This window comes from Macrotis lagotis, chromosome 4 (genome assembly GCF_037893015.1).
Source record: "Macrotis lagotis isolate mMagLag1 chromosome 4, bilby.v1.9.chrom.fasta, whole genome shotgun sequence".
In the NCBI taxonomy this organism is placed as follows: domain Eukaryota; kingdom Metazoa; phylum Chordata; class Mammalia; order Peramelemorphia; family Peramelidae; genus Macrotis; species Macrotis lagotis.
In genome coordinates this window covers 183,125,658-183,141,401 of record NC_133661.1, presented here as the reverse complement: position 1 = coordinate 183,141,401, position 15,744 = coordinate 183,125,658, and the positions used below count along the sequence as shown (strand labels likewise).

General features: G+C 34.6%; 1 protein-coding gene across 1 annotated transcript in view; it reads right to left on the bottom strand.

Annotated features, from left to right (window-relative positions):
• Positions 1–468: 468 nt before the first annotated feature.
• Positions 469–15,744, bottom strand: part of DAD1 (defender against cell death 1) — a 30,809-nt gene continuing 15,533 nt past the window's right edge. The window contains exons 2-3 of the mRNA XM_074234910.1: positions 12,117–12,285; positions 469–712 (exon numbers count right to left, since the gene is read on the bottom strand). Of these exons, the coding sequence (XP_074091011.1) occupies positions 12,155–12,285 (131 nt within the window). The 3' untranslated portion in view covers positions 469–712; positions 12,117–12,154. The remainder of the gene's footprint in view (positions 713–12,116; positions 12,286–15,744) is intronic.

Sequence of the window (15,744 nt, the reverse complement as noted above, 5' to 3'; positions counted from 1 at the left end):
AAGTACTTTTTGAAAGTGTAAAGCTACACAGAAACAACCCATACTTTTCTCCAATTTACATTTCACCACTCTCTTTCAACACTGCCTACTTAGACCTGCATTTTATTTCCTATCACTTTTACCCACTCCCTTGGGTGATGAACACTACTATTTAGTCAGTTCAATTTATGACAGACTGCTTTATGACTGGGTTTCCTGGGATGCATTTTGTCATAAAATCAGGGATACCTGTACAAATTTTTTGGTTTTTGCCTGTACAAATTCTAAGGAATTAAAAGATTGTCTTCTCAAAGACAATAAATGATTTTAGTTTTACAGGGATACCTGTATATAACCTTTTAGCAATTTCAAACTGCATTTAATGAAAACCAGGAGGTTATGATGGACTCATTCATTGCATATTGTGGGGATCAGATAAAGTAAAGAATTCCAATATCAGATTAAAATAAAATGAAAACACAAAGCCCAGAGAAGACTAACAAAAAGCACTTTATTTGGAAGGCAAACAGGTTATTACAATGATGATGGCAGAGATCATGATGTTAAACGCTCATTACAAAACGCTTCAGAGGAAGGATAGCAGAGAATCTTCCCTTTATTTCCCACCTTGAATTTCAAAATAAAATAATGTCTGCATAACATCTGAAATATAAAAATCTGTTTGTCCTCAAGCTGATGTCATTTCTATTCAAGGGAGCCATGAAGTGAAAACCTGAAAAACAATAACAGAATGTAAGTAGACATCTAAAATCTTTAAAAAGTCTCTATAGACTACAGATAATCTACCAAATTTCCCTACCCTAAAATCAAAATCTCCAAAAGACACAATACAAGTTCAATCATCTGAATTGTGGGCAGTAGAATATAAATCAGCAATCCTGCAAAGTGTTTCCATAGGCACATGGAAGTGGTTTGCAGGAAAGTACCAAAAAGAACCTCCAAAGACATGAATCCCAGACACAAAAAAGCACTACTTTCAATAGGGGAAACAACACATCATCATCAATCGGGAGACAGAGGTTACAAGGCTAGCTTTACTAATAACTAGCTATGCAACCCTACCCAAAGTAAATTAAAGATATTATCTAAATCTTCTCCTCACAATAGCCCTATGAGTTAGAATGTTATTCTTTGTTTCTTTGTTGTTGTGTTGGGTTTTTTTTTTTTTTGGATTTTTGCAAGGCAATGGAGTTAAGTGGCTTGTCCAAGGCCACACAGCTAGGTAATTATTAAGTGTCTGAGGCCGCATTTGAACTCAGGTACTCCTGACTCCAGGGCCGGTGCTCTAACCACTGCACCACCTAGCCACCTCTAGATGTTATTCTTGTCCCTGTTTTACTGATGAAACTGAAGCTAAGAGAGTAGGTGACTTGATCAGGATCATACAATTACGTGGGAGAAGCAGGATTTGAAGTCAGGTCTTCTTAACTCCAAGTCTAGTATTCTATCTACTGTGTCATCAGTTAAAACTCTAGGCCTCAGTTTCCACTAGTATTATTTAAAAGTATTAGAACTCCTTCCATTCCTACAATTTCAAATTTTAAAGCATAGCATCTTTCCTTACATCCTAAATTGGGAGTTAGCAAACAGTAAAATGAAGTACCCAACCCAAAGGGTTTATGCATAAAAAGGACCAATATAAATCTATATCTATAGATATCTATATAGACATATAAGATAGAATAATGCATATTAAAAATAAGAATGTTGTGTTGCAGGAGGGATAAAAGGGATGCAAAAAAAGAGAATATGCCTGAAATGAAAAGGGGCAAGAACTAATAGGTTATCAGGGTCTCACATGTAGTTCAGGGCTCTGCTATCCTGAATAAAAAATTAAATTTACAGAAAGAAGACCACCTGATCTTACAAATGGGGTCAGCAGATCTACAGGGTAGGTAGGACTTAGTAGATAAGAGGGAGTGTCTATTAGTAGATAAGATTTTATCATTTTCTTGACTGAGTACTTTTTTTGAATCAAGTCACTAATTATGGACTTTATTAAAATATATATGCTTTAGAAACTCCTATGACAGAAAGAAAGGGGAGAATCAGAAGAGGAGTAGCATGAAAGTATTGCTCGTACAATCTTTGTACCAGACGGAGTTATTAAAATCCTAATGTGAACACCTCAACAATTAGCCCCATTCAACTTTCAAAGTTAAATCCTGTTCAATACAAACTAAATCCAAACTGAATAAATGTTTATTGAATGCAAATTCACCAATACTAGCCATTTCTCTTGTTCCCCAGGAAGTGCTAAATAATAGAACTTGACTTATGAGGGTATTTTAGTAAGAGGAAAAATAACTCAACTAATTTAGCAGAATAAAAATACAGTTTAGAACATATGGTGTTTCTCATTCATCAAAATAAAGTTCTATAAAATATCCTATATTCAGTGATAGGATGTTATAAGAAATGTTCCTTGCTGAATGACATGCTTCAATGTGGGCCCACAAAGGCAACACTGATTCAGGGGACAAAGAATCTCCTTGATGACAATTTTCTGAGAACTGAATAAAAGCTCTTGCCATTTCCTTTTTTAGATAAAAACCATTTTTCAGGATGATGCCATGAAAAGCAGAGGTGGTGACAACCCTTGAAAAGTTAAACCAATAAAAATGAACTCAGTTTAATAGTGCAAGAGAAAAAGAATGACAAGCTGAGAGCTTGACTGATAAAATTTCTCTTCTCTAATGCTGAGAAACAGAAAATAGGAGTTACCTATAGAGGAAAAAAAAAAATCAGTAATTAGATCAGTCTTTTAATAAACTTAGAGTAATCTATAGCAATGTATAAGAAATTAATTACGAGGCTTCACCAACTCATTTGTGGTTGAACTTTTATTTTTTTGAATAGTGATCTCTGTATGGACAATATTATCAAACAAATACCCCAAAAATTGAATCTTCTTTGAAATCTGTCAGAATGAGAAGATTTTTATCTTGGATCCAATCAATAAAATAAATTGCAAAAATAAAAATAAAATTGATCAATATGAAAAAGTAATTTAAGCTCTCTGAATTTTAACTTACTTAAATGCAAAATGAACTAGTTGGAACAACATGATCTAAGGTCTTTTCCAGGCCTAAATCTCACAACTAAATCTCATGACCTCAGTTTTACCATTTATAAAAGAGTAATAAGCCTAATATTTGCCACCTAACTTACAGTATTAAAATGACTCATTATTTGATGAAGAGAATGCTCAAATTTATATGAAAAAGGTTTTTGTCACAAAGAATCACCAATGCATCATTTGTTAGATAAGTTTATCCTAACTCATTGAGGGAGTCACTGGAGCATGGGAATATATGTAAAAAGTATGAATAAGACTAAATGGCTCACATCAATGGGCCTTCCATTATGTAATTCCTTTCACCCAAAATACTTTGCACTTGACTCCATCAACCATGAAACATCACAAAATGTCACCAACTCTACAGGTAAGTAAATGCTCACAGGAAGTCAAAAGCTTTACGATTAAACTATAATCAGATAGGGCTTTTCAGTAGGAAAAAGGAAAAAATGTTTTCCTAGTAATTACTCTGAATTATATCAAGAATATTTAGTAATGAAGGCAAGTAAGAAATTAATTTCACCTCTTTAAATAGAGAAAAGTCATATTAGGAAAGGAATACTAAGGCATACTCCTAAATGCCATTCTACAAAATCAGGTAATCATGTAGGGAAGATGGCTAGCCTTGTAATCCAAACACTGCTTCTTGTTTTGTGACTAAGTGTCCTAGTTAACATCTGAGCCACAATTTTCTCTTCATCTTAAAAAAAAATAGGGCTATAAGACCTGAAATATCACACCTATTTCTTCATAGAACTACTGTGAAACTCAAATGAAATAACATGTACTTGCCAACTATATACATTAGCAATATTGTTGATATTGTATAAATTAAACATGAATGTAAGCACCTTGAGGGTATGGCAGTGGTACCAGTGCCTGGCACAGCGTGGCACTAATGTTTTACTATTATGAGCTCTGTATGGTGGTAAGTTACCTCAATGATAATTTAATCCATAACACAAAAGGTGCTCCTGAACCTTATCATGGAAGGAAAAACTACACTACAAGAGATTGCACCCCATCATCTCTGAATCACCATCCAGTTCTCTAAAGATTCTGTGGGCCCTGGGTCTAGAAATTTGCCTGCTTTTAAAAAAAAAAATCTGTCTATTCTACGTAACTTTACTTTTGCTTTTAAAAACAGTCAGATAAGGAATCCATGACACACAAAAAGGTTGAGAAACCTGTTCCATGGCTTAGATATGCTAGAATTCTTCTACTTCTAATGAAATTTGAAGCTGAATTGCTAGTTTGAAAAATGGCCCTTTTCTTGATCCTTACTCTACACTGCCCACGTGTGGAAGGCAATTTTGTTTTCACTCAAAGTTTCTTCCATCTCTACTGCCCTCCTGTGACCAGAAGGAAAACTAAAGTTTTGCTGACCAACTACCTGGGTTCTTGCCCCATACGGCAATTTCTTACACTTCACAGCAATTTGAAATGAAAATGCCACTAGATGGCAGAAGAGTATAAAGAATAACAGCCAATCTTGTGTATTTTCTAGATTATTGTATCTCACTGGTGAACTCAAAAAAGCTGACAACAGAAGGTGTTGCACTCATTCTCTGCAGTCAGTCCTTCTGGGCAGCAGATAGGAATTATAAATTTAAAAATGTCTTTTTAAAAATATGCACTTACACATATGAGAACGTACAATCATAGAAATCAGAGGGAGGCAAAGAGTGAATTACTCACAAGCTGCTGTTGATTATGTTTAGTATATTTTCTTCTTCAAGTGATCACAACTTCAAAGAAAAAGTACAGAGAAATATACTACAGGGTTGTTCCCAGCAGAACAAAGTCACAGCTTCATAAGAACACAGACTGAGAATTTTAAGACCTTAGAGGTCATATAACATAATGAAGGAACGAGGGAACTGAGGCCCAAAGAAATTAAATGCTTTCATCCAGGTCACAGTTTTGGGGACTTCAACCCTAAAATCTTTTTCACTTTAAAGTCTTTGTAGCATTTATGCAGAGGAAGAAAAAAAGAAGCACTGAACTTCATAATCAAAGGATATGGATTTGAATTCAGGCTATGCCTCTTATTACTTATATGATCATGGTGAGTGATGATTAGTTGGCTAACATGTCAACATGACAGAGTAAGGATTAAAACTATCTCAGTGGGTTGGAATGATGAGCCAAATCTAAGATGAAACATAATAGGAATAAATGTAAAATATGATAACTGGTTTAGTATCAAGACTACCAGATTGTGAACTATGTGAACTATTGTGAACTGGCCTTCTCTTACTTTCTCTTCTTCTCTGTCCAAAGGGCAAAAAGCTTATGCCAAAGCTTCTAATTTTGGCTTATTTTGAATTCCTTTACCAGCTAGATAAATATCAATCTAATAGGAACTCATTTTTTTTTTATAATCCCAAGAGATTGAAGCTCCTTGAGGGCAAGGACTATATTTTGGTTTTCTTTCTACCCCTAGTACTTGGTACACTGCCTGGTACATAGCAGTTATCTAATAAAATGCTTGTTCCCTTCATTTGATTTATGGCAGAGAGGAAGAATATGTATTTATTGGCATACAGAGGTACAGAAATAATCAGGGTTTTAAACCCTGGGTGCACCAAGTTATCTTCTGACTAAAAGCTGAGCTAAATTGAGAAAAAGAATCTTATTATTTTGCTTTATTAGCAATTTTAAAATGAACTTCCCAAAAGGGGAAAAAAAATTTATCAAGTACCAGATGGAGGAAATCTGACTAGACAGTATCTCACATAAAAAAGAGTCAAGATTTTTGGTGGACTGCCATTCAGACACAACAGCCAAAAAATGCAATGTTCTCTTAAGCTACATTAAGAAAGGCAGAGTGTCAGTCCTAATCTTGGATCAGACCATGCCTTATGTTTAGTTTTAGCTGCTATCTTTTAGGACACCAACAAAAAGGAGAGCACCCAGGAAGACCACCTACCATGATGAAGCCTCCTCTAACCTCAGGGTGGCACATAAAGTTTCCTGAGATCAAGGATTTCCTTTTGCCTTGGTATACCCAGCACCAAGCACATAACAGGTCCTTAACTTGAGATCTTGCCATACAAGGATCAGTTTAAGGAACTAGAGATATTTAGTTTGAAGAAGAAAACAGGTGGATCATGACAGATATCTAAAAGAAGGAAGGCAGATCCAGGGTACAGAAAGTATGTGGGCAAATTCTGCCTGGAACTAAAAAAAAGTTACCCAGAAATGGATAGTTAACAAATGAGAAAAGTTTTAGTTGTGAATTCAACATTCCCAGAGATCTACAAGTGAAAGTTGGATTAACATTTGGTAGGAAGGTTAGAGAGGATTCTTATTCAAACAGAAGTGGGACTATTAAATGGACTTGAAAATTCATCTAACTCAGGTTTATATTTTTTTCTAAATATTTTTCTTATCAGTAAATGAAAATAATAATTCATTCCCCTCTCCTCACCTCCCGCCCACTACCATATTGTTGTTAAACAAATTAGACATTACAGGCAAAGGGTTTTCTAAGGCTACCATCTTTTACTTTAATTTCAAAGCACTTCAATATTCACACTGATACTCTTCAAAAACCCCACTCTCCCAATTCCTCAAATTCTATGACCTACTTCTCTACTCTATCACTGAAACAGAAATGGAGATAACCTGAACTTCACCATTAACAATTATCCACTAATAATCAAAACTTCTAATGTTCCTCTGAACATAATTTATTATTTCGTCTCATCTTATGCCTCATCTCTTCTAAAACCTTGCTCTTCTCGTGATTTTCTATCTCTTCATAGTGCTTTAATTTTGCTTTTCTATCTTCCCAGAATAGAACTTATACTTCTAAAGTTTCATATTCTCAAATCCCTTACCCAACTGTCTTACCCCAAACTCATCGTTGCAAAACCCTGCACCTCTAGATTATTCCCACAAGCTTCATTTCTATTTCTGTTTATATACTGTTGAATAATGCGAAAATCTCAAAAGTTCTTCCTACAAGGCAATCCTTTTATTTCCCTAATAAAATCCCTAATAGATTCTTGACAGAAACTATTGCAAACCTCCTCTTCTCTCCATAAACTATCCAATTCCCCTTTCACCTGAGGACATCACCTCTTAACCTTACCAAGAAAACTGAAGCCATTCATTCCTTCTTCCTTCATCTCCCAATTCTCTGACTTCCATCTCCCACTTGATCCTCCTTTTCTTCCATTTCCAATGAGATACCCCTTCTCCTTGTCAAGACCTAGACATGTGCTCTTAATCCTAAATACTTCAATCTTCTCTGGTAGACTGAACCTTTAATCACTTCCTTGTCTTTTCCATTGCTTTTAAATATGCCCAAGACTTTTTTAAAAAACTAATACACACATACACAAAAATCACTAGCTTGCTTCCCCACAACTTTCCTTCAAGCTACTGTCTTCTATTCCCCCCATTCCTTTCCTAGTCAAACTATCTAAACCCATTGCCCTCCACTCTACTCACTCCTTAATTATGATATTCCTTTTCCCAGTATTACAACCAAATGAAACTGTTCTTCAGTTATCAATGTTTTCTATCTGATGGTCATTTCTCAGTCATCATCTTTCTTGATTTATCTACTGCACTGATAAAGTTGACAACTTTCTATTCCTGGATATTCCTACTCTAGGTTTTCATGACACTCTCTCAAAGTTCACATTCTACAGGTGTAACCACTCTATTTCAGTCTCCTTTACTGTTTCATCATCCATAATCATGCTCTTTAACTGTAGGTATTCCCCAAGGTTGTCCAAGACATCCCCCTCCACCTTCTCTCTTACAAGGTGATCCTACAACCTCTCACAGGTTCAACTATCAGTTCTACACAAATAACTATTAAATCCAGCCTCATTCTTTTTCCTTGTAAGAGAAAAATCTAATCCAAACTGAATTCTTTATCTTTTCTCCCAAACTCAACTCAACCCCTTTTGAACTTCTGTATTCCTATCAAAATTAACATTATTTTTCTAATATCTCAAATTCATATTTTGATATAATCCTCAACTCCTTTCTATCTTCCACATAATCATTTGCTAAATTCTTCATTTTTATCTCAACAGCATCTCTCACATTTGACTCCTTTTTTCTCTACTCATTTTAATTCAGGCTTTCAATACTTCCTACTTAGGTAATTATTGCAATGATCTCCTATTTGTTCTCCCTGCTGTATCTTCCCATTACAATCCATCCTCCATACAATTGCAAAAAACAATTCTCCTTGAACCCATTGTCTGTATTTGATCGTTTCACTCCTCTACTTAATAAAGTCCAGTTACTCCATAATATAACTAGGATAAAATATATCTGTTGGACTTTTAAAGCCCTTCACAATTTGATACCAAATTATCTTTCTAGTCTCATTATATATTGTTCCCTCTTTACAAAATTTATAATATAACATTCTCTTTGTTACTCACACAAAAAACTTTATCTCCCATATCATTACTGACCATTCGTGCCACTCAGGGTACAATCTCTCAACGTATCTCTCCCAAAGAAGGGATTCTATTCCCCCAGAGGTAGCTTAATACTTCTATAGGAAGTCTTTCCCGAAGTCATCAACTGCAAATGGCCTCCCTCCCCAACTTGTATGAATATGCCAACATGCTATCTCCTTCCATAGAATGTAAACTATTATTCTGCCCCTTTTAAATATATTCAAAGAATTCCACAAATGATAGTACTCTAGGTCTTGGATTATAGCATATATGCTGCCCAGGGCCAAAAACTATGGGTTACATATATGTGTGAATGACAAATTTGGGGGGGGGGGGGCTAGATGGCACAATGAATAGAGCACCAGCCTTGGAGTCAGGAGTACCTGAGTTCAAATTTGACCCCAGACACTTAATTACCTAGCTCTGTGCCCTTGGGCAAGTCACTTAACCCTATTGCCTTGCAAAAAAAAAAAAACTTAAAAAAATAAATGTTTGGGGTTTTTTTTGGGGGGGGGTAATATGTACAGAATGTGCAGGAGTGCAATAAATATCAAACAGCCTTCAAGAGACTAGGAAGATAAAAAAGGAAGGGACAAAAAAAAAGATCTACCCACAATGCCCTAACTTTGTTAATATAAATTTATCCAAATGATAAAAGAAAGTATGGTTGCTGTTAAAGTATGAGCCAGAGAATGTTATTGACATACATATTAAGACATAATAATATTACCTATTTTTACACACATTAAGTGCTCAATAAATTGACAGACTGATTTACGGTTGATTTAGAAAGCTACAAAGCCTGTGGAACATCTGGAAAATCCTCATAGATGAGAAATTCTCCATCAAAATCATCATTCTAAAGTGAATGAAATACCATTTTGAAACTAAATCAAAATGAATAAAAAACTTGACTGTTCATGTATGTGACCTCTACACAATTTTGAGTCTAAACTTCACAATAAAGAGCAAAATTTTAAATTTTAAATTACAGTAGCAAACCAAGTTTATTCTTTAAGCAAAATCAGAAAGCAAAAACAGAAAATCTATTGAAGCATCTATATTTTAACAAAGTTTGTTTTTAAGAGAAAATTTAAAAAGCCAAAGAAGTAATCATTTACCTATCAAAATTTAAATGTTATCTTCATTCTCCAATTTCTTCAAATATGCAAATTCCAAAGGAAAAGGTTTGTTAATTTATCTACCTATAAAATTCATTTAACTTTAAAATTCCATTCATTATTAAATATTACAAGAAGTCTACCTCAAAAACTTATGGACTTAAAATGCCAGGCTCTACACTGTCCTAAGTTTCAGCATCATTTAAAGTTATTAAAATGTAAACGATTAAAGTTCCAAACTGTGGTAAGACTTTTGGATGCTCTGTATTCTAAATCATATAAATACATATTTTTTTTTTTTTTAGATTTTTCAAGGCAATAGGGTTAAGTGGCTTGCCCAAGGCCTCACAGCTAGGTAATTATTAAGTGTCTGAGGTCAGATTTGAACCCAGGTACTCCTGACTCCAAGGCTGATGCTCTATTCACTGAGCCACCTAGCCGCCCCAATAAATAATATTATTAACAAAGACAACTATGTGCTTGGAAAAGTTTAATTATTTTTTCTGAAAAATAAAAATTATAATAATAGAACTAACTGGCAAATAGAACTAAGATTATGCTGTTTTTCTTTTCCTGTTTGGCAAAATGACAGTATTCAGGAAAGATCACTGACTATATATTAAAGAAATTCAACCAGATTTCTTTCAGCAAAATATTTTCCTAGGCCCTCATCTGCCCAATGTTTCCCTAAATTCTAAGTGTTGAGTATAAACATATCCTCATTTTATGTTTAATTCATTAAGTTCCCCCTTAACTTCCAGTTCTTTCTCTTGCCAGGTAAGTTAAGTGTGGTCAAATTAATCTAGTCAATTGAAATGAACTGTTTCCTAGCTGTAAAAGAGGGTTGGACTGGTGATTTCTAAAGTCTCATCGCTTTAAAATGCTGTTTTACTATGATCCCATTTTAGGCTCCACCTTCCAACCAAATTCTACAGCACTCCTAAATATTACATCAAATGGTCAAATGACAAGGAATTAAGTCAAAAATCAAAGAAACTTGATCAACAACCTTAGAAGACATGCTTGCATTTTTTTGCATAGAAAAAAATATATTTTATGGGCCAGTAATTTTCTACTATCTTAAAAGTTTAGAAAGCATAGAAATGAAACATCAGAATCCTAGGATTTGAAGCTAGAAGTGATCTTGGATTTAATTTTGTCCAACCTTATACTACAGCAAAGGTAAAGTAAACTTCCTAAGGTTTCACAAATATTTCCCCATGTATAAGATGCAACCTTTTTCAAAAAATTTGGAGTCTAAAAACTGGGAGCTTACTAATCTGTAAATATATTTATCAAAATACATATGTACAATGCTAACCTGACTGTTTGCCAATGAGGGGAGGGGGCTGAGAGGGGAGGGGAGGATAGAAGAAAATGTTAGAACTTTAAAATATACATGTGCATATGGATGAAAATAATTTTTTTTAAAAAACTGGGAACATCTTATATAATGGTTGGAGATTTTTTACTTGCATTTCCCACTTTTTTGTGCTTATTGTCTTTGTGATCATTGTTTTGCATTTGTTACCAGTATATTAAGTTACATTTTGCCACATTCTGCCCAGAAATATTTCAGAAAAGATTTTCATACAGTGCTGAATTCAAGTTCAAAGTGATCCAGTTTGCAAAATTGAATGACAGTCGTGCTGCTGAACATAAGTTTGGTTCTACTCCAACTTAGAAAACAATCTCAGACTGGCTACAGGAAGAAGAAATCCTCCTGAAAATGACATGGCAGAAGAAGGCCATGACAGGCAAGTCAGCACAATGGCCTGATTTAAGGAGGGAATAGAAGAGATGGATTGAAGAACAAAGGGCAGTTGGAATTCCTGCGTCCACAAGGATGGTTCAGCATGGGGCAAGAGGAAATGCTGATGAAAAGAAAGTGACCAGGCAGCTAGGTGGCGCAGTGGATAAAGCACCAGCCCTGGAGTCAGGAGTATCTGGGTTCAAATTCGGTCTCAGACACTTAATAATTACCTAGCTGTGTGGCCTTGGGCAAGCCACTTAACCCCATTTGCCTTGCAAAAACCTGAAAAAAAATAAAGTGACTACTTCAAAGGAGGACACAATTAGTGCTTCAGGTTCATGAAAAGGAATGGACTAAGCATGAGTACATGCACCAGACTTGCCTAGGGAGTGCTTGTGGTCAACCATAGACCAGAGCACAGGCAGGAGAGCAGTCAGAGCCTCTCCTGAGACAGTGATTTTCATCAAACACAGATGAGGATGAGCTAATGGATGAGAGTTTTAACAGCGATGAGGAGTCGTGTGAATTTTATGATGAATAAAACTTCAGTTCAGTAACTTTATATATTATTTTTTTTCAAATTTTGGACCCCAAAATTAAGGTGGTCATATACATGGGAGCATCTTATATATGGGAAAATAAGAATGGGTCCATTTTACAAGCTAGGGAAAATTTCTGCAGACAAATATTTTATCAGGTCTTGAAAAATCCTAACAATGCTTACTCACATGTTTCTTTATTTCCTGTTTCAATGAATAGGAAGGATTCAGCCAACAAAGTTCATGACAACAAGATGTAGGATGGTGCTGGCAAAGAGGAAGTCAGCAAAAGCTCGTTCTGGAGAGATGCCCTGGAAATCTCCCTTGTTCTGTGGGTTGATCTGTATCCTCAGACAAACTATGAAAGAGATAAAATGAAACCGTTATTGTCAAAAATACACAAAAACTGGACTAATATAGAACTCTCATATTTCCTAATATAAGTTTCCCCAAAAACTGAAAGATAGGGCAAAGAAAAGAGAACAAGAAAAACAATTTATATCAAACAAAATCAATGTAGCTAAAATTAGATGAAAAACAGTAAACTAAAGAAAAATAATGAAGCATATTTCTCTAATATATTATTTCCAATATATATTTCCAAATATATAAGAATAAGAGATGTTCTTCTGCTGATATATGGTCAGTGAAAAGACATTTTCGTAGAAAGAAATCCAAAGGGAATAGTCAACAACTGGAAAATGGCTAAACAAATTATGGTATGTAAATGTAATGGAATATTATTACAACATAAGAAATGATGAAATGGATAGTTTCAAATATACCTGAAAAATCCGTATGGACTGATGAAGAGTGAAGTGAAAATGATCAGCAAGAAGAATAATTTATGTAAAAGCAATGATGTAGGATAAAACTTAACCCTTACCAACAACAATTTCAGAGGACTAAAGATGAAGTTATCCAACCTCTAGATAGGTGATGTACTTGAGACAACTTTTGGACATAACCAATTGACTATTCAAATTGGTACATTTTGTTTTAAAATGGATAGAGAGGGGGCAGCTACGTGGGGCACTGGCCCTGGAGTCAAGAGTACCAGGGTTCAAATCCGGTCTCAAACACTTAAATAATCACCTAGCTGTGTGGCCTTGGGCAAGCCACTATTACCTTGCAAAAAAAAAAATTATATATATATATATATATAATGGATAGAGAAAAGAGGTAGGAAAGAAAATAAAGATCCCTGAAAAAAAATTTAAAATGTTTTAGAGGTACTAGTATATTGCACAATACTTGGCTAGAAATCATCAGATCTGTATTCTAGTCCTCTTTTCCATTACATTATTTGTGTGATGTTGTTGCTTGATTTCTCTAGACTCCAGTTATGTGATCTATAAAAATCAGAAGTTTGAACTAAATAAACAAGGTATTTTCCAGCTCTTTAAGTCAAGAATAAAAAGTCACAGTGAGAAGCTAGATTCAAAACCAAGTTCAGTTAATTATATGACGAGCAAATCACAACTCTCTGGATACCTCAGTTTCCTAAAGTGTACAATGAGGAATCTATACCAGACACTCCTATAGTCACTACTAGCTCTAAATTTATAATCCTAAAACATCAGTGTTCATGAAGCTGAGTCTATGCCAGTCTAGTCATCCAAATCCCTCTCATTAAAATCAGTCTTGCTGGAACCAGGGGATACAAAATCAAAATGGAAACAGTCCCTCTGACCTCAAGAAAGCACATCTACAAATATATACAAATAAAGAGAGGAAAGGTAATTTTTGGGGAGAGGCACTTAAGTTAGGAAGAACAGAAAAGACCTCACATAGAAGGCAATACAATCTGGGCTTGGAAAGAAAGAAAGAATTCTAGGGAACAAATATAAGATGGCAGAATATTCCATTCTTAAAGGACAGTTTGTGAATGAGGGTGGAAGTTCGTACATGAGGAACAATAGGTCAATAAAGAGTGAAGGAAAGGCATATGGAATATTGCTTATATCTCAGACTTTCAATGTACTGATCAGTTTTGTTCTTTGTTTCTCTTTCCGCTTTACCAAAAAATATCCTTTGTTAAATAAAATGGCTCTCTAGAAGAGGAGGAACAATGGGAGAAATAATAATGTAAAAATAAATGATTCAATAAAAATATTTTTAAAAACAAGTCACTTAAATCAAGCATATTACAATCTAATAGGGGGTTGAATCATATATATATACAAATAAATATAATACAAGGTAAAAATATAATTAACTACAAAGAACAGTTCAAAAAGAAGAGCACAGGAGACTGAAGGATCACTTAACTGAAGGTAAAGGAGCAATAAGAAAAAGGGATCAGCTCTCTTCATTGAGGCGAAAGCTAAGCCTTAAAGAATTTCAACAAGTAGAGTTATATGGATAAAAGGAAACATCTGAGGAATAAGGGGAGGCACAGAATTAGAAAAAGGAAGGGCAAGAAAGATAAAGGATCATTGTATAGTTGTCTAGCTGGAATACCACACACAAAGGAAAGTATCACATCTTAAGACTAGAAAGGTAAGCTGCAGTTAGCTTGTAAAGGAATATATATGATTATTCAATAGGCAATGGGAAACCACTTAAGATTTTTAAACAGCAAAGATCACATTTGTGCATGAAATTAATAGTGTGAAGAAAGGATTGACTGGGGAGAGAATGGAGACAGGAGACTAACTGGAAGGAAATTACAATAATTGAAGTAGTTAATCAGCAAGTATTAAGTACCTACTAGGTACAAGGCACTGTCAAGCTGTGAGAATATTAGTATAAAGGCAAGAAGTCATGATCTGAATTAGGATAGCAGCAGCAGAAAAAGATTGATGTAAGAGTTATTTCCATAACTGAGAAATCAAGTTGGACATGATGATTGCTTAAATTTTGGATTAAATCAGAGGAAAATAAAAATGTGAAAAAAAAAATACTGAGTACTCAAGAAGTTTCACCTAGCATTAATTCAAATGAATCTGATGTTTGGATAAGTAAGGGGAAATGGAAAAAGCAAAGGTACTGCCTTTAATTTCAACTACTTCCTGTAAAATTTAACCAATGTTAAGCAATTACCACAAAAGGTAAATGAGTACACAAAGCATCTTAAGCAGCCAACACCTGATTTATTGCCAAACAGAGAGATGGCACTCAAAAGCAAACTGTAGCTGAGAATACAAAATTTATTTGTAATGTTTTTACTACTGAAGATAGCAAAAAATAACCCTACTGCCTCATAAAATAGCAGGATAAAAGTGAAAATGAAAACAAATCCACAAAAAGACTGGCATGAGTCCCAAACAAATCATCACAAGAACATTCATAGAAGAAACTGGCAAGAAGAAAATAAACAAATGGAAAATGAATTCATCAAGTATTTCTATAACCATCTATTTTCATTGCCAAGGACAATGGGAACCACATTAAATTTGGATCCCAATAATTCAATCCTTGATGTGCTATATAAAAGTTGAAATGGAACTTTAAAATTATGAATATAATGTGATAGTGATATGGTAATAGAATATTATTGTGTAGTGAGAAGTGATGAAAATCATTTTTTATTCTTTGATACAAGGGATGGCTCTCTGAAGAGGGGAGGGAGGACACAGAGGCAATATAAAAACCAAAGACATCAATACTTGTTTTAAAAAGGAAATATTGGGGAAGCTAGGTAGCACAGTAGATAGAGCACCAGCCTGGAGTCAGGAGGACCCGAGTTCAAAGTGGATCTCAGTCATTTAATAATTATCTACCTGTGTGACCTTGGGCAAGTCACTTAACCCCATTGCCTTGCAAAAACTAAGAAAAAAATTTGAAAGAAAATATTGAAGGAATTCAGAGAAAC